This window comes from Panthera onca, chromosome B3 (assembly GCF_046562875.1).
Source record: "Panthera onca isolate mPanOnc1 chromosome B3, mPanOnc1 haplotype 2, whole genome shotgun sequence".
Taxonomy (NCBI): domain Eukaryota; kingdom Metazoa; phylum Chordata; class Mammalia; order Carnivora; family Felidae; genus Panthera; species Panthera onca.
This window is the reverse complement of record NC_138344.1, coordinates 141,302,530-141,330,029: the sequence shown is the minus strand read 5'-3', so window position 1 is coordinate 141,330,029 and position 27,500 is coordinate 141,302,530. Positions and strand designations below refer to the sequence as shown.

General features: G+C 46.0%; 1 protein-coding gene across 4 annotated transcripts in view; it reads right to left on the bottom strand.

Annotated features, from left to right (window-relative positions):
• EML1 (EMAP like 1) overlaps positions 1-27,500 on the bottom strand; it is a 184,791-nt gene that overhangs the window by 59,731 nt on the left and 97,560 nt on the right. For all 4 annotated transcript variants that reach the window (XM_060620736.3, XM_060620738.3, XM_060620735.3 and 1 more), the window contains exons 2-3: positions 16,435-16,617; positions 3,771-3,906 (exon numbers count right to left, since the gene is read on the bottom strand). In XM_060620736.3, the coding sequence (XP_060476719.1) occupies positions 3,771-3,906; positions 16,435-16,617 (319 nt within the window). The remainder of the gene's footprint in view (positions 1-3,770; positions 3,907-16,434; positions 16,618-27,500) is intronic.

Sequence of the window (27,500 nt, the reverse complement as noted above, 5' to 3'; positions counted from 1 at the left end):
AAGTGGAAACACATCCCACTTTCATGGATTGGAAGACTCAATATTGTTAAAATGTCTGTATTACCCAAAACGATCTATAGATTCAATGCACACCCTGTCAAAATCCCAATGGTATTTTTTGCAGAAACAGAAAAAAAATCCTAAAAAGGAATGTCAAGGGACCCCAAATAGCCAAAGAACCTTGAAAAAGAAGAACAAAGTTGGAGGCCTCAAGCTTCCTGATTTCAAAACATACTACAAAGTAACAGTAATCAAGTTGGTGTGGTATCTTCCTTAGCACAAAGACAAAAATATAGACCAATGGAACAGAATAGAGAGTCCAGAAATAAACCCTTGAGTATTCGGCCAAATGATTGTCAACAAGGGAGCCAAGACCACACGATGGGAAAAGGACAGTGTCTTTCAACAAATGGCAAAAGGAAAACTGAACATCCACACGCAAAAGAATGGAGCTCTACCTTTACCTTGGACTATACACAAAAATTAACTCAAAAGGGATTAAAGACCTAAACACATGACCTAAAACCATAAAATTCTCACAAGAAAACACAGGAGGAAAGCTTCGGGGTCCTGTACTTGCCAATGACTTCTTGGATGTGACACCAACAGCAAAAACAGATGCTTGGGACTACATCAAACTTAAAAACTTTGGTGTTGGGGCGCCTGGGTGGCGCAGTCGGTTAAGCGTCCGACTTCAGCCAGGTCACGATCTCGCGGTCTGTGAGTTCGAGCCCCGCGTCGGGCTCTGGGCTGATGGCTCGGAGCCTGGAGCCTGTTTCTCATTCTGTGTCTCCCTCTCTCTCTGCCCCTCCCCCGTTCATGCTCTGTCTCTCTCTGTCCCAAAAATAAATAAAAAACGTTGAAAAAAAAAAAAATTTAAAAAAAACTTTGGTGCATCAAGGAAACAATCCATAGAGTGAAAGGCAACTATGTAATGGGAGAAAATATTTGCAAATCATAGATCTGATAAGGGGTTAATATCCAGAATACAAAAGGAAATTCTACAGTTCAAGAACAATAACTAAAAAATGAGTAATTTGATTAAAAAATGGACGAAGGACTTGAATAGGTATTTCTCCAAAGGTGATATACAAATGGCCAACAAGTATATAAAAAGATGCTCAATGTTGGGGTGCCTGGCTGGTTCAGTTGGTAGAGCATGTGAGGCTTGATCTCGGGGTTCGTGAGCTCAAGTCCCATACTGGGCATAGAGATTACTTAACAAAAGATGCTCAAGGGGTGCCTGGGTGTTTCAGTCGGTTAAAGCATCCAACTTCGGCTCGGGTCACAATCTCACGGTTAGTGAGTTCGAGCCCCGCGTCAGGCTCTGTGCTGCCAGCTCGGAGCCTGGAGCCTGCTTCAGGTTCTGTGTCTCCCTCTCTCTCTGCCCCTCCCCTGATCATGTTCTCTCTCTCTCTCTCTCAAAAATAAATAAACATTACAAAAAATTTTTTTAAAAGATGCTCAATATCACTTATCATATGAGAAATGCAAATCAAACCCACAATGAGATATTGCCTCAAATCCATTAGGATGACCACCAGCAAAAGAACAGAAAATAACAAGTTTTGGGCAAGGATGAGAAGAAATGAGAACCTTTGCCTGCTGTTGGTGGAAATGTAAAATGGTGTAGCCATTATGGAAAACAGTATGGTACTCCCTCAAAAAATTAAAAATAGAATTACTTTATGACTCAGCAATGCCACTTCTGGGTATGTATCCAAAAGAACGAAAAGCAGGATTTTGAAGAGCTATTTGCACACCCATATTCATTGTAGCATCATTTACAATAACCAAGAGGTGGAAACAACCCAAGCATCCATCGACGGTTGAATGGATAAAGAAACGGTGACGTGTGTGTGTGTGTGTGTGTATTATGCAGACCTAAAAAAAGAAGGAAATCCTGTGATACGCTACAATACGGATGAAGCTCGAGGATATCATGCTAAGTGAAAAAAGCCAGTCACAAAGGGACACACAAATACTGTATGTCTCCACTCAGAGGAAGCATCCAAAGGAGTCAAAGTCACAGAAACAGAATGCAGAGAGGTGACTGTGAAGGGCTGGGGACAGGAATTAGTGTTTAACGGGTAGAGATTCGGTTCTGCAAAATGAGGTTCTTTAAACTGATGATTACCAGAAGGGAGCTGGGTGGGGGATGAGGGGAGTCGGTGATGGGGATGAAGGAGGGCATCTGTCATGATGAGCACCGGGGGACGTAGGGAAGTGGTGAATCGCTGTATCGTGCACCTGAAACTAATATAACACTGTGTATTAATGATCCTGGAATTAAAATGGAAAGAAAGAAAGAAAGAAACAAACAAACAAACAAACAAACAAACACAAAAATAGACAAAAAAGTTCCGGAGATCCGTTGCACAACAACGTGCGACAGTGTTTAACGCTACTGAATTGTATGCTTAAAAACGATTAAGGCGATAAATTTAACGTTATGTGCTTTATAACACATGGCAATCTGAACTTTGAAATAAAAAGCCTTGACAATCTTCAGCATCTAGATGAAAAAAAAAAGTCCGTATCTACTACTGTCAATTAGACTCTAGAAGGGCGTTTCACGTGGATTAGAAATAAATGATTCAAGTAAGTATTAAACAGAAACGAGGGCGCCGGGGTGGCTCATTTGGTTAAATATCCGACTCTTGATCTCGGCTCAGGTCATGACCTCCCCGTTTGTGGGATTGAGCCCCGTGTCGGGCTCTGCACTGACAGCATGGAGCCTGCTTGGGATTCTTTCTCTCTCATGAGAGGCACATGCCCCTCCCCCATGCGCATGTTCGTGCTCTCTCTCTCTCTCTCAAAATAAATAAATATACTTTAAGAAACAGATACAAAATGAGGCTAAGAATTTCATTTTTTAAGTTTTAAAAAGCCCCACAAAACCAATTTTCTTAAAATTCGCAAACAACAAGTACATGAAACTCTATTTGATCAAAACACAATCAAAATATACTTGGTGAGGGAGAGTGCAAACCTACATATTTAAAACAGAAGACGAGATCGCTAGGTTTTCATTCCGAGTCCCAACCCAGCATCCAATCTAACGCCTACAAGCCCAATGGTGGCCCCAGCGTGCCCTAGAGTTTGCTCCGCTCTGTATCCGGGCACCTACTGGCCAGTTAGTATCGTAAAAAGTTCTATGGCTTCCACGGTGTACTCATAACAAGCCAGGGTCTTCTAGGCTACATTACCATCAGGCACTGAATTTCCTAGAGCCTAAAAATTTAGAAAAGTAGCCTGGCATATAAGAGATAAACTTTCAATATGACGATTATGAAATTATAGAAAAGTTAAGAGCAAACTATGCTCTGAGAGACAACATCAGTATCTAGAACATCACCGTTTGGCACAATTTAAAAGGATGAGCTTATCCAAATTTTACAGGTAAATAACTTAGGTTGGTCTGGAGACCTGAGATTTGCTCTGTGCCAGAGAGGAACTCGGGAAGAGCATATTCATTTGCACACAGGTTACACTCCCATTTGTGTTTTTAAAAGAGAACTTTAAAATACAAAATGGCACACTGTGCTGTTAGCCAATGGGATTTCAGAGACAGTAAGATTAAGTAAAAAAAAAAAAAAAAAGGCAGAAAAACTTATATACGTCCTGATATGTCAACACACCAAATCTTATACTTTTATGAATTTTAATTCAGACAAGAAATTAACAAGGGTCGTATGAAAAGGCGATAATTGATTTTAAGTCTGAGATGGAACTCCTTTCAGAGTTCGCTTAAGGCGCGCTCCACCTACCTTTTGGCTGCCGCTGCCACAGCAGTTTCTTTCCTGGCCCCGGAGGGGGACGGCAGAGAGCCACTAGGTTTCTTTGGTAACACGGTGCCATTGTTGATGGTGGTTCTTAAGGGCAAGGTCTGCACCAGTGGTCTTGCTGTGAGATGAGCAGAAAATGTAATCAGAACTTTCCCCTTTGTCAGCGTAACTTTTTACAGAACTTAAGACAGGGAGGAAGGAAGAGGGTATCAGTTTTAAAATGCTGGCAGGATTGACAAAGGCACCAAGAGCGCTCAGCAGAGATTTTCAACAAAGGATGTTGGGACAAGGAACCTAGACACCAGCCTCGCGCCTTACACAGCAACTAACTCAAAGTGGACCCAAGACCAGAATGTAAAACGCAAAGCTATAAAACTTCTAGATGAAAACACAGGAGAAAAATCCGTGTGACCTTGGGTTTGGTGGCTTTTTAGATACACCACCAAGAGCACGATCCATGAAAGAGAAAAACAGATTGCTTGGACTTCATTAAAATTATAAAAACGCTTGCTCTGTGAAATGCATTGTTATAAGGATGAAAAGATAAGTCACAGACTGGGAGACAGTATCTACAAATCTCATATCTGATAAAGGACTCGTATCTGGAATATAAAGAAAGAATGCTTAAAACAGTCCGAACACAAGCAGCCCAATTAAAAAAATGGGCAAAAGATCTGAACAGACACTTCACCCAAGACGATCTACAGATGGCAAATAAACATATGAAAAGATGCTCCACATCTTTTGTCATTAGGGAAATGCAAATTAAAACCATAATGAGATATCTCTATACACCTATTAGGGTGGCTAAAATCCAAAAAAACAAACAAAATAGCACTTGCTGGCCAGGATGCAGAGCCACGGGGTTCTCATTCATGGCTGGTGGGAATGCAAAATGGTACAGACACCCGGGAAGACAGTTTGGCAGTTGCTAAATATAGTCTTGTGGTAGGATCCAGGCATTGTGTGACATTGGGTATTTATTTACTCAACTGATTTGAAAACTTATGTCTGTATAAAGCCTGCATTTAATATTTATAGCAGTTTTTTTTTTTTTTTTTTCATAATATTGTCAGGAACTGGAAGCAACCAAGATGTCCTTCAATGGGTGAGTGGAAAAACAGACTGTGGTCCATCCAGACTGCGGAATATGATTCAGCAAAAAAAAAAAAAAAAAAAAGTGACGAAGAAATCCACGCCAAGGACAGGGCTGAGGCTTATTAAATCCATGCCACCAAGTGAAAGCAGCCAGGCTCGAAAGGCTGTGTTCTGTAGGATTCCATTTATATGACAGTCTATAAAAGGCAAAACACTGGGGCGCCTGGGTGGCTCAGGCGGTTAGGCATCCAACTTTGGCTTGGGCCATGATCTCATAGTTTGTGGGTTCAAGCCCCGCATCGGGCTCTGTGCTGACAGCTCAGAGCCTGGAGTCTGCTTCGGATTCTGTGTTTCCCTCTCTCTCTGCCCCTCCCCCACTTGCGTTCTTATCTCTCTCTCAAAAATAAACAAAATTAAAAAAAATTTTTTTTATAAAAGGCAAAACTATAGAAGCAAAAAACCAGATCAGTGGTTGCCAGAGGTTGGCCGGGTGGGGGGCGGAGGGCTGAACAGGTAAGACCTAGGAGAAATTTAGGGTGGTAAAATGATTATGTGATGCTGCACGGTGGCTATGTGACATCAGGCATCTGTCAAAACTTACAGGCTCTTATGGCACAAAGAATGAACTTGAACGTTTGCAGAGAAAAATCAGTTAGGAGATGGGGGCGGGGGGGAACCCATGACAAATAAAAGAATCAAACTACGTTACAAGTATGTACTACAATGTCATGGAAGGGGGTGGGGCAGGAGAGGTGCTGTGGAAATGGGGAGAGACTGTCTGCCTACCCGGGAGCACATGGTAAGCACTGTGGTCCAGTCAGTAACATTGTTTCCCACAGGGCATGGTCTATACCTCTGAAACCACAATCATGAACACTAGGGCGAGAACAGTTAAGAGTCGGGTGAAGGATGGTGGGAGCAAGGCTTCATTGTTGCAGAGCAAGGCTACAGACAAGCCAGGGGGAGGCTGCAATGAGCCAGGTTTAGCCTGATACAGCCACAGATACACAATTATACATGCGTATGTAAACACGTATTGGTGTAAACACAGACATGCCTTAGCTCTGCCCGCTACGACTGCCGAAAGCAATATCACCCGGCGCCCAAACCTCGGTTTCTAACACGATTCCACAACAGCAGGGGAGCCTGGACTCCTCGGGGAAATGCCCAAATTTGGGGCTGGGGCAGGGCACCCACGACATGGGCCCGGAGCGTCCTGTACTACCAGAGAGAAAGGAAGTGCTCAAAAGCAGTAATAAAACCCCAACCCCTATACTGATGGGGTCAAGTCAGAGGCACTCAGGAGCCAACTGAAAGAGCTCCCCGTAGCCAAAGCTGGGAAACCCGCAGGAACAAACCACATAAGGCAGTACTGGATCACAGCCTGAGGTATACAAGTATCCGTGAGTCCATACTGATACAAGTTGATAACGGAGGAAATGATTAAATGGGGGGAGCAAAGATACATCTCCCGTGCATAATTCCAGATAATTTACATATGTAGATAACCAAGGAGGTGGAGTGCAATTCTCTATTCCTTAAGTGTGGGCGGCATAGTGACTGCCTTCTGCACTGTCCAGAGTGGGGACGGGGGGAGTCACTGCACTGTGGACAAACCTGGCAAACTCTGTCCAAGCCAACGTCACAGTGATGAGTCCTACCGATAGCACATGACCTTGACAGGATGTGAAGGAAATGCATTTTACCTCTACGGTCTTCCTCCCCAAAACCCATGACCTACCCAAACCCAAGGTGAAGGACAATGAGCCATCTGACTAGGGCTCCTCAAAACTGTCAGGGTCATCAGAGACAAGGAAAAAGTCTGAGCAACTGTCAGTCTAGAAGAGCCTAAGGAGACAAATGTGATCCTGGATCAATCCTGGAACAACAGCAAAAAAGGGTATTAAGGATAAACTAAGGAAATCTAAATACAGTGTGCCTTTAATTAATAAAAATGTATCACTGTGGTGGCATACTAAATGTAGAACATTAATAGTAGGGGAACCTGGGTGCGGGGCATATGGGAACTGTCTGTACTATCCCTGTAACTCTTCTGTAAATCTAACACTACTCTGAAATTAAAAAAACAAAATTATTTGAAATGCTAGCAGAATTTATTTTGTCCATCACAGAATTAAATCTGCCTCAATTTATGTTCTTGAAAACAATAACAAAACTGCCTGGAATGCCAAGTTTTTAATGAACCGGAACTTTTCGGCCCCTAAAGCAGAAGGCTAGGCTTCCTTCTTTCTTTTTAATTTTTTTTTATTTAAAATTTTTTTTAATGTTTATTTATTTTTGAGAGAGAGACAGAGCTCGAGAGGGGAAGGGCCAGAGAGAGAGGGAGACACAGAATCCGAAGCAGGCTCCAGGCTCCGAGCTGTCAGCACAGAGCCCGACACGGGGCTCGAACCCACGAACCGCGAGATCATGACTTAAGCCGAAGCCTGACGCTTCACTAACAAAGCCACCCCGGCGTCCCAGCTTCCTTCTTTTGTTAAATGTGACCGAAAATGGCAAAAGCCACAGGCGGCTCCCCAGCCAGAGCATGAAGCCCTTCGCCACCCTCTATGCTCTCTTTCCTCATCTCCCGAGCACCTGCTCACTCAAGGGCCTGGGGTGCACAGGCAGCTAGCACTCCTCAGTGGAAGCAGCACGGCTCCCAAACCACGATTCCCCATCTTCTCTCGCACACAGCGTGCTGGTCCCCAGGACCCTTCTCTCCAGCAGGAAGACAGGCACCGTCACGGCCGCTCTTCCTCCTCTCTCTGCTTTGTCCACCATCTTGGCCCCATTCTGGGTTGTTATTTTTTTTTAAGTACATGTACTGTGTTAAACAGAGTCCCCCACATTCATGTTCACCCAGAACCTCAGGATATGACCTTACTTGGAAATAGGGTCTTTGGAGATGTAATTAGTTAAGATGAGGTCATACAGGATTAGGGTGGGCCCTGAACCCAACGATGGTGCCCTTGTGAGGAGAAGAGAAGAGACACAGAGCCCCCCTGGGGAGGAGGCCATGTGCCTGTGGACGCAGAGCTTGGAGCGAAGCGTCCAGAGGCCAGGGAATGCCAAGGATGGCCAGCAGCCACGGAAGTGGGGAGAGGGGCCCGGGACAGCCTCCCTTAGAGCCTCTGGAAGGAACCAAGCCTGCCTGCCCCTCAACTTCAGTCCAACGGCACTGATCTCGGACTGCCGGCCTCCAGGACTGGGAGAGAATACGTCCATTGTTACAAGCCTCCCAGTTTGTGGTCACCTGTCATGGCAGCCCCAGAGATGAGAACGACGCATATGTGAGCCTGTCTGTCCCTTCCGTTCCTGCCTGTCCAGCCTGTCCCCGCAGCACGACTCCTAGCCCCAAGGGTGGGTCTCCGGGGCGCTCCGTCAGCCGGGTCCAGGCTCGCCTCCCCGTGACCCTCACCTTGATGTCCCTCGCCACCACCTCCAACGGCCCCCAGGAGCCACCGCACCATGTTGCACGTAACCAGGACTGACACGGGACCTGCACATCTGGGGGCTCCTACTTCACAACCAGCCCGCGGAGGGAAGAGGACACCATCCTGACCCCTGGGTTAGTGCACCTCCCGGCCACCCGGCCAGTCAGGATCTGGGCTTTTGTAACCTCAGCCATCTGCTCTCATTCTACCCGTACGACTTTATTTTTCCCACCATGTCCCCAGGTGCTTCCGTGTGCCCCCCACCAACCAACAAGCCAAACAATTCCACCTCCTCAGCTCTGCTCTTGCTGGGCTAGCGAACGCGGGTATGTGCACTCACCTGGAGGGCATGCTACGATACACAACGCGGGGCTCCGGCCCATAGTGTTTCCGATCCTGGGTCTGGGGTGCAGCCTGAGAATGTGCCTTTCTAGCAAGCTCTCAGGGCATCTCTCCGTTGCTCCGGGGACCCCACTTTGAGACCCACAGGCTATGCCGCTGTCCTCTCCTGGGCATTTCTGCCCTCCCGGACGGCCTCTCCCGGCTCCTACACCAGTCTGGGCCTCCCAGTTGAGCACTGGCTTACACACTGTTGTTCCAGATGAGCTAATCTCACTCTGCAGAGCAGAGGGGGTCGCCGACGATGCCTGAGCTGGGAGGGGTGTCCCCTAGATCTCTGCACACCCTGCTCCGGAGGCAGGCAGGCCAGGTATGCTGCTCTGTCTCTTGGGCTGACAGCAGAGAGCGAGTCACCCCTCCTGGGCCCCAGGGGCTGACGGGGGGAGCAGTCACCTGAACCTAAAGGGAGAGAAACTGCTTTGGGAGCAGAAGCAACATTCAGAGGAGGGACACAGCCAACCCGAGGGACCCCACGCGGCAGGAACCAAGGAAGTGAAGGCCCCCCTCTCTCCCCTCCTTCCAAGCCCCAGCGAGGGCTCCCCGTGCGCAGACCTAACTGGGAGGGGGAGGGCAAGGGCCTGCTGGCGTGGTCCCTGCAGGCTGACCTGTGGAGCTGGCCAGAGGAGGGTAAAGAAAGGACCCACAAGGTTGCCTGGGTAACTCCGTCGGTTGAGTTCTTGACCTCGGCTCAAGTCACGGTCTCACGGCTTGGGAGATGGAGCCCCGAGCCGGGCTCTGCGCTGACAGCGGGGAACCTGCTCGGGATTCTCTCTCTCTCCCTCCCTCTCTGCTCCTCTACTGCTCACATTCTCTCTCTCTCTCTCTCTCAAAAAATAAATAAATAAGCATTAAAAAAATAAAAAAGACAGGACCCAGAGGGCCCAAGGAGGATGTCTTGTACCAAGCGCCTCTCTGGCCCCTCGTCCAGGACCCCCACCCCACCCCACCACACACACACACATACACACACACACACAGACACACACACACACACACACACACACACACCCCACCAAACCAGGCTGGGTGAGCCTCCTCCTGCTCCCACTTCCCTGGCCTGTGCCAGGGGTGTCCTGTGTCACCACACCCAGGACATCACATGGCAGTCGTCTGTTTCTTCACCTGTCCTCTCCATCCACGATGGGAGGCTCCTTGATGGTGGGACCTGCTGTGATGCCCCCACAGAAGGAACACAACAAGTACGTGTCCATCAGACCGCACTGATCTCAAATCCAGTCTCGTCATAACCTCGTTCTGTCCTTCTCCCGAAAGGGAAACTAGGGCTGTGGAAACCCACGGAGAGGATATCAACTGCGCGCAGTGGCTTTCGCACAGGGTGTAACGGATCCTGTACGTCACACTGTCACAGAGTGTCCTCAAAACAAACAGAATTCTTAAAGCTCTGATAAGAAATCATGAAAGAAGGGGCGCCTGGGTGACTCCGTCGGTTAAGCGTCTGACTTCGGCTCAGGTCATGATCTCACCACCTGTGAGTTCGAGCCCCGCGTCGGGCTCTGTGCCGACAGCTCGGAGCCCGGAGCCTGCTTCGGATTCTGTGTCTCCCTCTCTCTCTGCCCCTCCCCCACTTGTGCTCTGTCTCTGTCTCTCTCAAAAATAAACATTAAAAAAGTTTTTAAAAATAAAAAAATGCAATCGTGAAAGAAAACACAGGATGGCAGGGAGGCATGGTGACCACCTCGGAGTGGCAAAGAAGGTGGAGAGACCCCTACTTTGGCAAGATCTCGCTGGCTGTGCCGCTCTTGGTAACGTCCTCAGGCTGTCACGGCCACGGGCTTGGTCAAGAGCACCACAGCTGCCACCAACACGCCTAGTAACTGCATATTTTGCACGTGACGCCTCCTCAGGTCGCTGCCAGGTTTGCCCATCTGGACGTGGTTAGCCACTCAAGGAAGAAAGGCGGCTGCCACAAAGGGAATGTTCTGGAAGAAAAAACACCTGCTAACGTCCAGTGTGAGCAGGCAGCAGCCTGGATTGCGAGGGGGAGGACAGGAGGATACGAGAGCGGCCTGTAGGACAACGCATGATCTTCAGACGGGCAACGTTTACAACTGTGGAGGAGAAAGTGCACCGCGGGAAGGGCTCACACGCAATTTCCGCTCATCAGGGGCTGAGATAAATGACTCCTCCGTTTCCACACGACACTAAGATAGGAGACATTCTGCTGGTTCATAAAAGGGACTTTTTAAATAACATTTCAATTGTTCCTAGGGGCAAAACGTAGACACACAGCACGAAAGAAGAATTTCTAAAATCAAAAGAGAATGCATGATGAATGGCATGTATTTGGAATGCATTCATGGGGGGGGGGGGGCAGGATGGTTGGGAGCTCACGTCTCAAGGGACGTTGGGAAGCACAGAGCAATAAAGGAATCACGCAGGACCGGCCCGACTCAGCGAGGCTTACTTCACGGAGCCTCAGAGAAGTCACCACCCTTCCGGGCCCTCGATTCTTAAAAATAAGGATCCCAGCGCCCACCCTGCAGGGCTCCCAGAGCACGGGGAGTGAGGAGTGGAAAGGTGTTAGCATCGTGTCCGGGCGCAGCAGGCACGGGAGGAGTGGGAGCTATTATCCCACGGCCAGGGCTACATCCAGGACAGAATGCTTCGGACATCAGGGTGCAGTCAGGTACCCTGAATGCGATGTGGGAAGAATTAATGTAGCGTTTCAGTTGTGATCCGAGATACCTGAGGCAGAGTTAATTAGGCCTGAATACAGGAGCAACATTTAAAGTGGTAAATGTGAATTACTTGCTGGTGAGCACAGAACAAAGCCGACAAGGACTACGTTTTCCATTAAAATCTCACAGCACTCCCCTTGCACTGAGATGGAAATCAGCCATGCATACATACAATGGGTCTATTGTGAATTTAACTCCAAATCACGACTCCTTATCTTCTTGAGAACAGGCCACCAGCCTCTGGGCACTTGCTCCTTGCTGCTGTCCTCGGGGCAGGAGAAGATCAGTTTACGAGGTAAAAAAGGAGTCATTTTTACTTTAATTTTTTTTAACGTTTATGCATTTTTCAGAGACAGAGAGAGACAGAGCATGAGCAGGGGAGGGGTGGAGAGAGAGGGAGACACAGAATCCGAAACGGGCTCCAGGCTCCGAGCTGTCAGCACAGAGCCCGACACGGGGCTTGAACTCACGAACCGTGAGATCATGCCTGAAGCTGAAGTCAGGTGGTCAACCACCTGAGCCACCCAGGTGCCCCCCAATTTTTTTTTAACAATAAATTTTTGAGAGACAGAGACAGAGCCACAAGCTGGGGAGGGGCAGAGAGAGAGGGAGACACAGAATCCCAAGCAGGCTCCAGGCTCTGAGCTGTCAGCACAGAGCCTGATGCGGGGCTCGAACCCACCAACCGTGAGATCATGACCTGAGCCGAAGCCGGACGCTCAACCGACTGAGACACCCAGGCACCCCAGAAAAGCGTCACATTTAAAACACGAATTTCTTCTGCTTATTACTCTAAAGAACACTTAGAAACCAACTAAACGTATAAAGAAGAAAAAAAGGTCACAGTCCCACCACTCAGGGAACAAAAAGTCAGTGAAAACACTTGGTTATACTTCTTTCCAGTCTTTTTGCGTAGATTTTGTCTATTAACTTGAATTTTACAGTGTATACAGTTTTCTATCTTGCTTGTGACTCTTAATGTAATGCACAGGTGCTTTCCCTGTTGCTACCAGTAACGTGAACGTTTTTAATGAGGACCCAGTGTTCGATCATACAGTGCTGCAGTTTTCAGCCCCTGTAGCTTGCACTCCCTCTGCTCCTTTTTGTAAAAATTTTTTTGTTTTTAACATTTATTCATCTTTGAGAGACAGAAAGAGACAGAGTGTGAGTGGGGGAGGAGCAGAGAGAGCGGGAGACACAATCTGAAGCAGGCTCCAGGCTCTGAGCTGTGTCAGCACAGAGCCTGATGTGGGGCTCGAACCCACGGACCGCGAGATCATGACCTGAACCAAAGTCGGTCGCTTAACGACTGAGCCACCTGGGCGCCCCTCCCTCTGCTCCTTTCTATCCAAGTATTCTCCAATATGCATGGTGTTGCAATGAACTCTTTTATTCATAAAGCACATTTCTGTATTTATACTCACAACAGCAATCAATATACATGGGGGTCTTCTTAACCGCATTGTTAGGTAGCAGGGAAAACTATTTGATTCTCTTCTCCCCAGTACAGGGTAACCCAAGCTCAGCAAAATTAAAACATACCAAATCTCCGCATCTGAAGGTCAATCTGACATAAGCAGGGCCACTTTTGTGGGCTGAGGTTGTCTGTAGGTAAGAAGCGTGACAGGGCAACCCGTTCTCAATACTTAAAAAAAACCCAAAGGCAAAAGAAAACACGAATAACAACGTCTGGGGGGCTTCGGTGGAGACTTAGTAACTCCTAAGCCCCAGGACAGCATCACTGGTTAAAAATCCCCGGCACCAGGAGAATGTTGCCAGGGAAAAGCGGTGTGAGTCACAGCTCCCTCCTATGTAAACTCTGTGTCCACAGGCCCAGCATCTGATGGCTTGGCCACAATCTCCCCCCTGTCTCAGGAAGCCACGAACTTGATCTGTTAGTGAATTATTTTCCCGAGACGGCAGTTCTCATTGTTACGCGAGTGAAGTCATACGAAGAAGAATAAAATATCTTCGAACAAAGTGAAGTGGTACCATGGAAAGGGATTTACAGCCTCACGGGCAACCCTGGGGCTACTGTATAGACTCTGAGGTCTGCCCATCGGGGTGACTGTGGCACAGACACGGCACACACTTCCTTCGAGCTGAGCCGTGCTGAGCACTTTGAAAGCTCACTGCCTACCAGCGTGGCCTGTTTCTTGCTGCACCGCCATTCCTGTCGCTGGGCCAACAGCACGAAGTTAGGTGCCCAAAGCTCAGAACACTGAACCCTAAGGTTCAGAAAACTGACCTTGGGGGGGAAACATCACTTAATACTTAAAAGTTAGAATGCCTTGAGTCCTGTCTGCTTCGAGCCTGTAGGAGGACAGCAAACCAAAATAATGTGAAGTGGCCTTTTACACACAGAGGAGGTTTGTGTCAAATCCGTCTGGTCTGAAAGATCCCCCAACTGAACCATGGCTACTGAGGGTCAGCTACCCAGCGGCAGGTGCACATGTACCAACACGGCTCTCTCCCGAAGGAAAGCAGCGACCCAGAGCCTCTGATGGGCCCACTTCTCCACCTCCCCAAGTCATGGCCCGTTCCATTTGGGGGATGCCACCCCACTCACCAGCTTTCTTATGACCTTTGTTCTGTTTCTCGGCGTGACCCTCTGCCTTTATACCATGATTTACTTTTACTTATGAAAAAAAATATTATATTAAAAAAACACATCAGATCTCACTATGAAAAGAAACTATTCTCTTAGAGGAAGTTTCATAAAACTTTACTCTTAATCAAGAAAAGAAACAGGCAGGCCTCTTGCATTATTTTTTTTCCCTAATTTTTTTAAAAAAATAGATGTTTTGGAAGTCTGAAGTTTTATATAAAGCAACGACTTCAAATGTACCCTTTAGGGTATAGTAGTCATCAGATTTATTTTTGGAAAGCTGAGTAGGTCAAGAATACCTAAAATAACTTAGTTTCTATTTAAAATTCCCTAATGACTTTGTAACTTAGAAGGAGAAAAACAGTACTTAAAAAGATTATTCGAGGGGCGCCTGGGCGGCTCGGTTGGTTAAGTGTCCGATTTCGGCTCAGGTCCCGATATCACAGCTCATGAGTTCAAGCCCCGTGTCGGGCTCTGTACTGACAGCTTGGAGCCTGGAATCTGCTTCAGGTTCTGTGTCTCCCTATCTCTCTGCTCCTCCCGTGCTCACACTCTGTCTCTTTGCCCCTCCCCAACTCACGATCTCTCTCTCTCTCTCAAACATAAATAAACATTTAAAAAAAAGATTCTTTGAGATGTATCCGTGTATGGTATCAGAGGGTAGCTACACTTGTGGTGAGCAGGGCGTAAGGTACAAATTGTACACCTGAAATTAACGTAACATTGTAACATCATGTAGCAACTATGCTCAGATACAAGAATTACAGAAAACATGTCAACGTTGTCCACAAGTATATCTCACATAGAGCTGGTGACGATTACCCTGTAGGAAGAAGAAGTACATTTTTTCCTACAGACATGGGAAAATGTAGCCAAGGACTTGAGAGAAAACTAGCATATGTGACATCAGACAGTACCCTCTCCTGACTCCAGGAAAAACATGGAAAGTGTGAAATAATTCGTTAAATCCGAGCAAACAAACAAACAAACAAAGCTAATTTTAAAGGGACATTTACATAGCAGTGTGATCTGCAATGTTTTAAGTAAAGGAATCTGACAGCCAAGATGAATTCTGTTTTCTAAAGTTAGCCACAAGGAGCGGGGATCTGGTAAAAGATGAGCAAGGTCTATGGGTTGAAAGTGGACATCAGGCAACCGAGTACGATTAGCAGGAAACTTTTATGAGGCGTCGTACTTGCAAAATTTTAAGAGGAGGGTCACTACAAAGTTACTTCAAACACAAATAGTGCTTTCTTATATTTCACTCACGGGCGTCACAGGGAAATGAAATGATTTAAATTTGCCAGAAACCAGGGGCGCCTGGGCTCAGTCGGTTAAGCATCCGACTTTGGCTCAGGTCATGATCTCGTGTGGTTCGTGGGTTCAAGCCCCACGTCAGGCTCTGTGCTGACAGCTCAGAGCCTGGAGCCGCCTTCAGATTCTGTGTCTCCCTCTCTCTCTGTGCCTCCCCCGCTTGTGTTGGCTCACTCTCTCTCTCTCTCTCTCTCAAAAATAAACATTAAAAAAATGTTTTAGGGGCGCCTGGGTGGCTCAGTCGGTTAAGCGTCCGCATTCGGCTCAGGTCATCATCTCGCGGTTCATGGGTTTGAGCCCCCTGTCAGGCTCTATGCTGACAGCTCAGAGCCTGAACCCTGCTTTGGATTCCGTGTCTCCCTCTCTCTCTAACCCTCCCCTGCTTGTGCTCCGTCTCTCTGTCTCTCTCTGAAAACTAAATAAACATTAAAAAAGTTAAAAAAAAATAAATTTGCCAGAAACCCACGAGATACAGACTCTGTAGCTGGCTACGCTCTCCTGGACAGCAGAGCAGGACATTCAAAGGACACAGCAGGCTGTGCCCGGAAGGAGCTTCCTAGCTTGCGGGTTCTGAGCTCCTCAGGGAAGGGCCTGCCCCTTGGGGGCCCCCAGTCCTGGGCAGAGCTTCGCTGTGGCGTAGGGTCATTAACTGGTGGCTGTGCCGAACAGAACGGCAGCACAGAAGCTGAGTACACGGAAAGAGAGGAGAGTTGTCAGAAAGTTTCCGGGTGGAACAGACTCCAAGGCGCCCAGAGGATCATGGGGGTGTCCTTGTGCTCAGCTCTGCCTTGCAAGATAAACCTGTGCTCCCAGCGGTGGCCCCTGGACGGCTCCCTCCTTGACTCCACAAGCATGTTCTGGCCACCTGCACATGTAACCACAGGCTAACGATTCCCTCGTGTCAAGCCAAAGAGAACTAAATAAAGTTAAAGACCCCGTCCCGCCTCGTGTGATGGTTTGGGCAATGCTGAGAGCCGTTCCCTGATCTTCTGAGGTTGTCTGTCGCTGTTGAGGAGGGCCTGCATCCGCCAGGGCAGGCGTCCTCCGCGAGACCAAGTCTAGTGCTGCCCCCGAGCCTCCACGGCGCCCACCTTTGGTAGGTCCTTTCCTGTTCAGCACCGCCTGCTGTTCCTCCGTGATGTTCAGCCGCCGGACCACGTCGGCCAGCGCCGATTTGAGCAGCTGGATATCGTCTTCTTGCATCTGGACGCGCTGCTCCAGGGAGGCAATGCGGTCCGTCACCTCCATGCTACTCGCGGCGGAAGCGCTGTCATCTAAACCAAAGGACAGGAACAAGTGACTCTCGAGTGCCCCCCGGAGGGATGGGACCGACGCGCACGCCCGGAGCGTGTTGCTGGGACACGGTACCATTCATATCCTGGAGGCCACTGCCCTCGTGCAGAAACCACGGGCCGTCTCGTGCGACACAGAACTACAGCGTCTCACTCTGCTCTAGTCTTTAGTGATTCTGCTCGTGCTTTTCATTTCCTCTTAGCTGAGGTTTTATTTTTTATTTTTTTATTTTTTAAAAGTTTTTTTTTTTTTAACATTATTTATTATTGAGAGACAGAGAGAGACAGAGCACGAGCAGGGGAGGGGCCGAGAGACGGGGAGACCCAGAATCTGAAGCAGGCTCCAGGCTCCCAGCTGTCAGCACAGAGCCCGATGCTGATGCGGGGCTCGAACTCACAAACTGCGAGATCATGGCCTGGGCAGAAGTGGGACGCTTAACCGACTCAGCCACTCATGCGCCCCTCTTAGCTGAGGTTTTAAGCGCTATTGTATTATTCTAGACACGGGCCAATGCATGTTCTTTCCCGTGACATTTGGAGACCTCAGAGGTAGAGGAGAGACCAGCGTGCATCTCCCCTCACATGGCAGAAATCCACCCCCCGCCCCCATCACCGTCTCGCTTTTGTTCTGACCATGCTAACTGAAGGGTTGGCCAGATAATCCCAAGACAACACTATCTCCTGAAACCAATGTTACACTATATGTTAACTAGAAGTTATTTTTTTTAATGTTTATTTTTGAGAGAGAGAGAGAGAGAGACGCAGAATCCAAAGCAGGCTCCAGGCCTCGAGCTGTCAGCACAGAGCTGGACGCGGGGCTCGAACCCACGAACTGTGAGATCGTGACCTGAGCCAAGGCTGGACGCTTAACCGACTGGGCCACCCAGGCGCCCCATCTAACTGGAATTTAAATAAAAATTTTGGGGAAAAAAAGGCTTGGGGCACCCCAGTACCTCAGTCAGTTAAGTGTCCAACTCTTGGTTTCGGCTCAGGTCACGATCCCATGGTTTTTTGAGTTCGAACCCCACATCAGGCTCTGTGCTGACAGCGGGGAACCTGGTTGGGATTCTCTCTCTCTCCGTCTCTTTCTGCCCCTCCCCTGCTCACATTCTCTCTCTCTCTCTCTCTCTCTCTCTCTCTCTCGTGATAAATAAATAAACTTAAAAATTATGACTTCGCTACACAGTTGAAGTGAAAACCATTGGCGTGATGTATTATCTTTCCCACATAAAATAGCCTTAACACAGCACTTCTCAGACACTGTGGCCTCAGGACTCCTTTACATTAGCAACACTTACTGGGGACCACAAATAACTTTTGTTTGTGTGAATTGTGTCTATCAGTATCTGCTGTGCTGAAAATTAAAACAGCATTTTATAAATATGTAAGCATGACTTAGCTACAAAGAACAAAAGTATCACATATTAAGTAGCCCGTTTTTATGGAACAACTGCTATATTTTTAAAAACGAAAATAATTTTGTGAAAGGATTGACATCTTTGACTGTTTAAAAATTTTCTTTCATGGCTGACTTACTAGCGAAGAACCAGATTTGTTTATGTATCCAGTCTGCTGTGATATGTTATTTTGGTTGAAGTATATAAAGAACATTTGGCCTCACACTGACACGCAGTAGGGAAAGGAAGAAGTATTTTAATAGCCTCTTCAGATACTTATGGATAATCTTTGTTATTCGATGAAAACATGATAGACGGTAACGTTATAAAAGTTACCTGCGATGCGGAATCTAAGACCACATAAATAAGATTTTTTACTTCGTTAAAATAACGGAAGAAAACAAAACAAGGCTACACCATCTATCAGTCATGCCTGTTAAGGGCCGACTAGTCTGACAAAGTAACATGATCTGTCTGCTAAGCACCCCGTGACCTCGACGGCAATCCCAGCCTCTTGTACGGAGCTGTTAATCGCCAGTTCCTTACCAAGGCCTCCCGTGTCCCATAAGGTCTCCTGGCCTCTGCAAACCCATTTCACATCGTCCCTTCTTTCCCTCCATGCCTCAGTCACACTGACCACTCTCTCTTTCGTATCTGCTGTTGCCTTTGCTTGAAACATTTCTTAACAAGCTTTTTTTGCTTGTTCTGTTTTCTGTTCTTAGGTGTCGGCTCAAACAGAGCTCTTCAGAGAACCTTCCTAACAACCTTACCTAAGGCTGGTGCTCCGATCACGTCAACCTTATTTACTTCTTTCATAGCATTACTGTGCTCTTGTTTGATTATCTTCTACGTCCCAACTATAAAACGTAAGTACCACAGAGTTGCGCCTGTTTTCAGGTAGGACAGACCCCTTGTGGACAGCACCTTCCTGCAGAAGGCAATTTTAAGCCTGGAAATTACACAAAAAGCAACTACTTGAAGGTACTGGAGAGGAGACACAGGTATATAAACTCTGGTGGGGAGTTTACACTCACTTGGAAAAATATACAAGAAACTCCTTTCCATGGCTTTTTAGCCAGAGTTAAGTGGTACTCGCGGTGGGGTTAAGGGTACACGTGGGAAACCCCCACAGCCATTTTGTGCTAAGAAAGCCAAAACATGAAGTCCAAAAACTGTGACCACTGAAGAGAGTGGGGAAATCCCAGAAGGGAAGAAGCCAGAGTGGGGGGATTCCCAAACTCTGTCTATCCCGTCTCTGGCTGACCTGCGGATCACACCCGCATAGAACAGAGTCAAGTGTTACAGCTAAGAGCAGAAGATCAGAACTGAGATCGGAGGCACTGCCCAAGAAGCAGTTAGCAGTTCAAGCCCAGCCAAGAAAAGCAGCTGCTAAGACAAAGGAAAGAACACTTCTTAGAGGAAAATCATGGAATACAAAATCCCCACAACTTAAGATTCATAATGTCCAGGATATAATCCAAAATTACTCAACATACTTAAGAATCAACAAGCGGAACACATTCTCAAGAGAAAAGAAAATAAATGGAGTCCAACTCCAGGATGAACAAAATATTGGAACTAACAGATACGGAAAATGAGGTTATTTCCAGTGAATGAAAATTTCAGTGGAGAAGTGGGAATTACTGGCAGAGAAACAGAAACAATATAAAAATGAACCAAATGGAAATTTCAGAACTGAAGAACACATTTTCGGAAGTCAAGAGTTCACCGAACGCGTGCAGCTGCATGGACATGATGGAGGAAAGACACGTAAACCTGAGGATGGGCCAAGAGGAAGTATCCAGGGTAAAGAACACAGAGATAAGAATTGGGGGGAAAATTAACCAAGTCCCTTGGGGATTTGTTAGATGACCTCAACCAGTCCAATGTACATTAAGTTGGAACAGAAGAAGAAAGAGGACAAGGCAGAAAAAAAATCTGAAATATAAAGGCCTCCCCCCCGCCAATCCTAAATTTGATGAAGGACAGAAACAGAAAACAACAAAATGTTTAACAAATTCCAAGCAAAATAAACACAAAGAAACCCACCTCAAGGTATATCGTAATCAAACTGCTGAAAACTAGATTAAGGGCACATACTGAAAGCAGCAAGAGCAAACTGACATGGTCTATACTGGGCAAGGACTATGGATGGAGACTAGAAGAGAATGCAACATCTCTAAAGTACGGAATGAAAAAATCCAATCCGGAATTCTATATCCAGCAAAAGTAGCCTCTAACAGTGAAGGTTTTAAAAAAAAAAAAGCATTTTCAGATAAATGGAAACTGAAAGAATTCATTGCCAGCAGATCTATGCTATAAGAAGTCCCACAGCACGTTCTTCAGGGTAAAGGGAGATTATAGAAGATGGAAACTCAGATACTCAAGAAAGAATGAAAATCACTGGAAGTGATAAATATCTGAATGAGTTCAAGACTTTTTTTTCTTTTTGCAGTTTCCTGTTAATGTTCTTAAAAAACTTTAAATTTTTAAAAATAAAAATCATAGGGGCACCTGGGTGGCTCAGTTGGTTAAGCTTCCGACTTCGACTCAGGTCATGATCTCACGATTCGTGAGTTCGAGCCCCGCATTGGGCTCTGTGCTGACAGCTCAGAACCTGGAGCCTGCTTCGGCTTCTGTGTCTCCGTCTCTCTCTGCCCCTCCCCTGCTCATGCCCTGTCTCTGTCTCAACTATAAATAAAAACATTAAAAAAAATTAAAAAAAAAAAAGATGAAAATTGTTAACACTGGTAAGATTTATAGGTGCGTACATGTAATACATATAACTACCATAACACAAAGGATGGGGAAGATATGGATCTATAAGATTTTAATATTTTATATGAGATTTTAATATTTTACACAAGATTTTAATATTATACACTATTAACTGAAGAGACCTGTGAAAAGTTAAACATGTATATTGTAATCCCCAGGGAACTACTAAAGAATAATGCAAATAAGTATAGGTGAAAAAAAAACAACAAAAATATTACATTGAAATTCTATATTCAAATAATCCAAAAGGAGAGAAAAGAAGGAAAGAGGAACAAAAAGTAGACAAATAGGAGAAAAAAAGTAAAATGATAAACCCAAACCTAACATAGCAATAGTTACACTGGTGTTACATTAATGCACTAATTTCTTTAAACACATCAATTAAAAGTCTGAGAATGTCAGGAAAAAAAAAAAACCAATACCCAACTATAGGCTGCCTACAAGATACATACTTTAAATACAAAGACACAGACAGGCTGAAAATAAATGAATAAAGAAAAGGACATAGCATGCAAACAATAAGCATAAGAAAGCTAGAGTGGAAATATTAATAATCAGATAACATAGATGCCAAATAAAATGTATTACCAGAGATAAAGAGGACCATTTCATAATGAAAACAGGATCAATTTATCAGAAAGACAATCACAATAACAGGTTTAAAATACACGAAGCAAAAATTGACAGAATGAAAGTGGGAAATAGACAATTCCACAATTATTCCTGAAGATTCCATCACTCCTCCTTCAGCAACTGATAGGACAATTAATTTTAAAAAAATCACTAAAGACATAGAAGTTTTGAACAGCATTATAAACCACTTTGACTTAATTGATATGTATAGAAAACTATACTCAACAATGGCAGTACACACGATACAGTCACCAGGACACATCAGGTTCTGGGCAAAAAAAGCAGACCGGAACAAACTTAAAGACTAGAAGAGCATGTTCTCTGACCACAGTGGCATTAAATTAGAAATCAAAAACAAGACCACACGGAAAACCCCTACTATTTGTAAATTAAACAAGATACTTCTAAATAATCATTAAGTCAAAGACAACATCACAGGACAACTTAGAAAATATTTTTAATTAAACGATAGTGAAAATGTAACATTTCAAAATGTGTGGGACCCACAAGGACAAGCTAAAGCAGGTCCTTGAGGAAAATTAATAGCTTTAAGATCTCTTTGTTAGTAGAGGAGACAATCCTCAAATCAATGATTCTCAACTTTCACTAGTAACTAGAAAAAGAAGAGCAAATTAAAACAAAATCAAGCAAGGGGCACCTGGGTGGCTCAGTTGGTTGAGCATCTGACTTCGGCTCAGGTCATGATCTCACAGTCCATGAGTTCGAGCCCCACGTTGGACTCTGTGCTGACAGCTCAGAGCCTGGAGCCTGCTTTGGATTCTGTGTCCCTCCCTCTCTCTGCCCTTCCCCCCTCATGCTCTGTCTTGCTCTGTCTCTCAAAAATAAATAAATGTTAGAAACGAAATCAAGCAAAAAGAAGAGAAAGAAGAAAAGAGATGAAGTCAGTGGGATAAAACATGGACAAAGAAAATCAACGAAATCAGAAGCTGGCTGCTCTCTGAGAACATCGATCAAATGTAAGCTCCATAAAAGCAGAAATCTTTTCTGCTGGTCCACCGAGTTATTCTCCCAATATGTAACACAGGGTAGGAACTCAATAAATATTTGGAAAATGGATGAATAGATGGGTAAATGGGTATCTGGATTTCATCTGGGAAAACAGGAGCAACAGGGGTTGGCCTTGATGGATAAAAACATTTATGTAGAAAAGCAAGAAGAGCCACATTCCAGACAACGGAAACAATTGAAACAAAGACAAGGGAACTGAGAAGCATAAGAAGTACTCAGAGAATCGTGGCCTTTGAAATTGAAATCTACCATTTTGTAATTTCTGCTTACTGGATATCAATCTGTCATGCCCCTAAATTCAAGTTCTGTCGACGTTCTAAGTAACATAATAGTTTCATACACAAACATTTTTCAAGTGCGTCTATGGTACTTCTGAGACAGAATAGCAGGTATTAAATACTGGACATCCCAAAGAACTCGTCAAGCATTCACATACATGTAGAACTTAACAAATCCTATGAGGGAAACACTGTATAACTCTTTAAAAACACGTCACAGACCTCTCTCTCCCAAGAAATCAAACTTGAGGTAAGAATTGGCAAATCATCTTTTCTCACACTCCTTGCCTTCCAAGAACTACATATTCCATTCTCTACGCTCCTGAAGTAGGATTCATATTGTTTCCGTTGGGAATACTGGTGACTACGTCTTTTTTTTTTCCTGTCTCTCCCAGGTGATGGAGACATAAAAAGAACTTTTTAAAACCCAACAGTCAGAAAACAATCCGATTAAAAAATAGGCAAAAGAGCTCATTGACATTTTGCTAAACTGCAAACAGGCACATGAAAAGATGTTCAGTGTCACCGGCCATTGGGGAAATGCAAATTCAAACCACAATGAGATAAGATATCACTACACACCCATTAGAATGGCCGAAATACAAACTACTGACCAAACAAGATGCAGCGAGAATATGGGGCACATGAAACCCTCTTACGTTGCTGGTGGGCACATAAAATGGTACGCTTGCTCTGGAAAAATGGTTTTGCAGTTTCTTACAAAGTTAAATATGCACATGGTGCATGACCCACACTCACCAGAGAAACGAACACCCACATTCATAAAAAGCCTGTACACAAAAGTTGGAAGCGGAAAATACTGCAACCAACTCAAATGTCCTTCGACTGGTGACCGCATAAACCGTGCTACCTCCGTAGAGTAATAAAAAGGAAGCTAACTACTGATACAGTGGTTTGGGTGGATCTGGAGGGTATTACGCCGAGCGAAGGAAGCCAGTCTCCGAAGGTTATGTGCTGTGTTATTCCACTTATGCGATATTTTCCAAAAGACAAAGCTACAGTGAAGGAGAACAGATCGGGGGTTACCAAAAGTTGGGGTAAGGGCACAGCACTCCAGAGTTTTGGGGAATGACGGAAACCTTCCGCATCCTGACAGTGGTGGTGGGTTACACGGATCTATATTGTGTTAGGATACGTAGAACTGTCTCCAAAGAGCAGATTTTGTTGAATGTTAACATAGAAAATAAAATAACTTTTGGGGAGTCCAAGGGAGATGTGGTCTACCCATTGGCTTTGTCAGTTAGAGGTTGCTATTTGGATTGTTGAGGCTGGTGGCTATTACGCCTTGAGATCTGAGCAAAGACATATTCCAATGAGAACACCTGCGGCTCGCTGGAAAGAGACCGCCCCTAAGGTCTACACCGCTTCTTGAGAACAGACAGCAGTTCTGTGTGATTTCTCCTTTTGTCCCTTGACCTGGATGGGAAAGCAGGGAAGTCCCACTTCATCAGGGCAAGCAAAGTGGAAGGTAGAAGTTGGGGAGGGGGGGGTGTGGATATAAAGGTAGGTTAGCTCTGTCTGCCCCCTGAGAAGCAAGGCAAGAGCTGAATAAAATCTTTCAAAGGGAGGGCAAGCCCGGGTAGCAACTGTTGCACGGGGACCTGGGCCATGGCAGACCTAACCGGGAGGGTCTCCGGCCTCAGGAAGAAGGATCGGGTGAAGCCATTCCAGAGCCAAAGTAGTGTTGGAGAGGACTTCCAGAAGAGGGATACGCGCTAGTCACCAGGAGCGCGGACGCTGGAGTCAGGTCACAGGGGTTCAAATCCCAGCCCTGCCACTTCCCAGGTGTGTGACACAGGGCAAGTTACTGTATCTCCACGTGCCTCAGTTTCCCCACTTGTAAGACAGGGACAACAACAGTTGTCTACCTCAGCACGTTGCTGTACTATTCAATTAGTTAATATATGTAGAGCTCTTAGAATGTATTTTTGCATATTGTAAATGCTTTGTAAATAAAAGCAGGCTACAATCAGCCTACAGTCGTTATTGTTAATTATTATCACTGATAAAAATCACCAAAGTTAACCTTTCCTTCAAAATCCCCATGTGTTGTCTGAACACTGTTATGCAAAATAGCACTAAAAAATTAATTAGAGGGGCATCTGGGTGACTCAGTCGGTTGAGCATCCGACTTGGGCTCAGGTCATAATCTTGCGGTTAGTGAGTTTGAGCCCCGCATCGGGCTCTGTGCTGACAGCGTGGAGCCCGCTTCGGATCTTCTGTCCCCCTTTCTCTGCCCCTCCCTTGCTTACCCTCTCTCAAAAATAAATAAATATTTTTAAAAAATCAATTGGAAATTAGTGTTTTATGAATAAAACATGTTTTCCAAGTCATAAAAGAATCTGGCACGTAGAGTCGTGCATTTCTGTGAGTCGGGGGCTGTTTTGCGTAGACAGCAGCTGTGAGAGACGGTGAGCGCTGGCTGTGGGGGCCGGCACAGCCCTGAAAAGGACAAAGTTGGCTGCTACCACACCACCTTGCATAGACACACCCCCACACACATCTAAAAATTTACAATGAAAAATAGGATCACTGTGGCCTCAGTGCGCTCTATAGATGGCTTTCATAAAAGTGCATAAATCAGATCCTATTTTAATTATACTGCCAAATTTGTACAGGAAAAAAACACCCTAATTTTAATATTTTACCTAAAATAAAAACCTCCGCAAACCCAAAGCACAAAACTCCAACCACCTCAATATCTACCTTCAAATACAAGTGATTACAAACCGAAAGGTCCAGGGGCACCTGGGTGGCTCAGTCGGTTAAGCGTCCAACTTAAGCTCAGGTCACAATCTCATGGTTTGTGGGTTCGAGCTCCGCGTCGGGGTCTGTGCTGACAGCTCGGAGCCCGGAGCCTGCTTCGGATTCTGTGGCTCCCTCCCCCTCTGCCCTGCTCGCACTCTGTCTCTCTCTTTCTCAAAAATGAATAAACATAAAAGAGAAAAATTTTAAACACTGAAGATCTGTCGGCTTAAGAGAACCTCTATTTGCAAGACTTGCTGAAGTGGTCCCCGTGATGTAATCCCAGTGCTCTGAAAATCCTGCCAGAACTGCCACGCTAACTAACCTATATGGATTGTCTCACTTCTGCTCCTCAGGTAGCTACTCTCAGGAACAGACTGGAGGACTTCTTGGGAGCAGTGTGAGCTGTCTGTAGTTCTTAACCTTCGTGCGTATAGAAAAGGCCAGTGTTGTTCAACTGACTTTACAAATTCAAATTCAGCTTGCGAAGAAACTGGCGAAAGGAAAAACAAAACCCAAAGCTTGGTCTAACCAACACAAACCATTTCCAGCCCCTGAACATCTCCCAGCATTCTGGGGCACAAGATGGGAGAGGGGATCTGAATTCCATCAAAGAAAAACCTTATCTGATTGGCAATTCAGATGATTAACCCCCGTAGCAAGTTATGTATGTTATTTTTTTTTTTAAGATTTTTAAAGTTTATTTACTTGAGAGACAGAGAGAGAGAGAGAGAGAGCGCACACATACAGCAGGACAGGGCAGATAGGGAGGGAGGGAGGGAGAGAGAGAGAGAGAGAGGGAGAGAGAATCCCAAGCAGGCTCCGCACTGTTAGCACAGAGCTTGATGTGGGGCTTGAACTCATGAACTGTGAGATCCTGACCTGAGCCAAAATCAAGAGTCAGAAGCTTAACCGACTGAGCCACCCAGGTGCCCCAAGTTATGTGATTTACTTATTTATTTATTTAAATGTTTATTTATTTTTGAGAGAGAGACAGCGCATGAGTGGAGGAGGGGCAGAGAGAGAGGGAGACACAGAATCCGAAGCAGCTCCAGGCTCCGAGCCGTCAGCACAGAGCCGGATATGGGGCTCGATCTCGCGGACCATGAGATCATGACCCGAGCCGAGGTCAGATGCTCAACCAACGGAGCCACCCAGTTATATATTTTAAAGTAATGTTCATTCTTGTAGCTTGTAAGCCCCAAAATGTACCCACGGAGGTCATTAAAACAGTGTTAGCAACTGAACAGCTTTATCTTTTTTTCAAAGTGTTTGCATTCTTGTCCAGCATCACTGCACCTTGTGGAGTTAGAGGGAGGTTTGAAAAAGACAATATTCTTTGTATTTTCACCTCTGGGGCTTTTTTAAACTTCTGGATGAACTGGAACCTTCAGGACTGTGCACCTGCTCGTTCCCTGAGGAAGGCGCGGGGATCTGCTTACACACGACAGGCGGGGCGTCCCTTATCTCGGCCTCAGGAAACTGTCTGCGATCAGGCTGCACAGGCTGACGGAACGGGCAAAGCGACAGACGAGATTTAATCTGACGCAGAACCAGACCCACGCTGGCGTGAAGTCCGTAACGCAGCTGTCTTAGCGGGCTAAGGGCTCCTCGAGTTCCTCTGCACCCTAGACCAGCGACGGACCTTCTCAGGGCTACAGATCCCAGCCTCGTGATGGCATTTTGTCGAGGGCCAAACACGGTTCAGAAAACCAGTTCTCAGGAAGGCTGGCAATCCGCGTCACCTGTTCTCGGCTGCCTGGGCCCTGGGACTCCAGGAAGAGCACGGCTCTGGGGTTCAGATTGTGGAGGGTTCAATCCCTGGGCCCGTCGCTTCGCCGTGCAGTCTTGGCGAATGGCTCGACCGCTCCCGGAAGAATACTGCCCGTCTCCGGAAGTCCTTGTGAGGGTAGGTGGTAATGTACACGAGCATCTAACACAGTGATGGCAGACAGGTGCTCGACACAAAGGGCAGTGTGGTGTC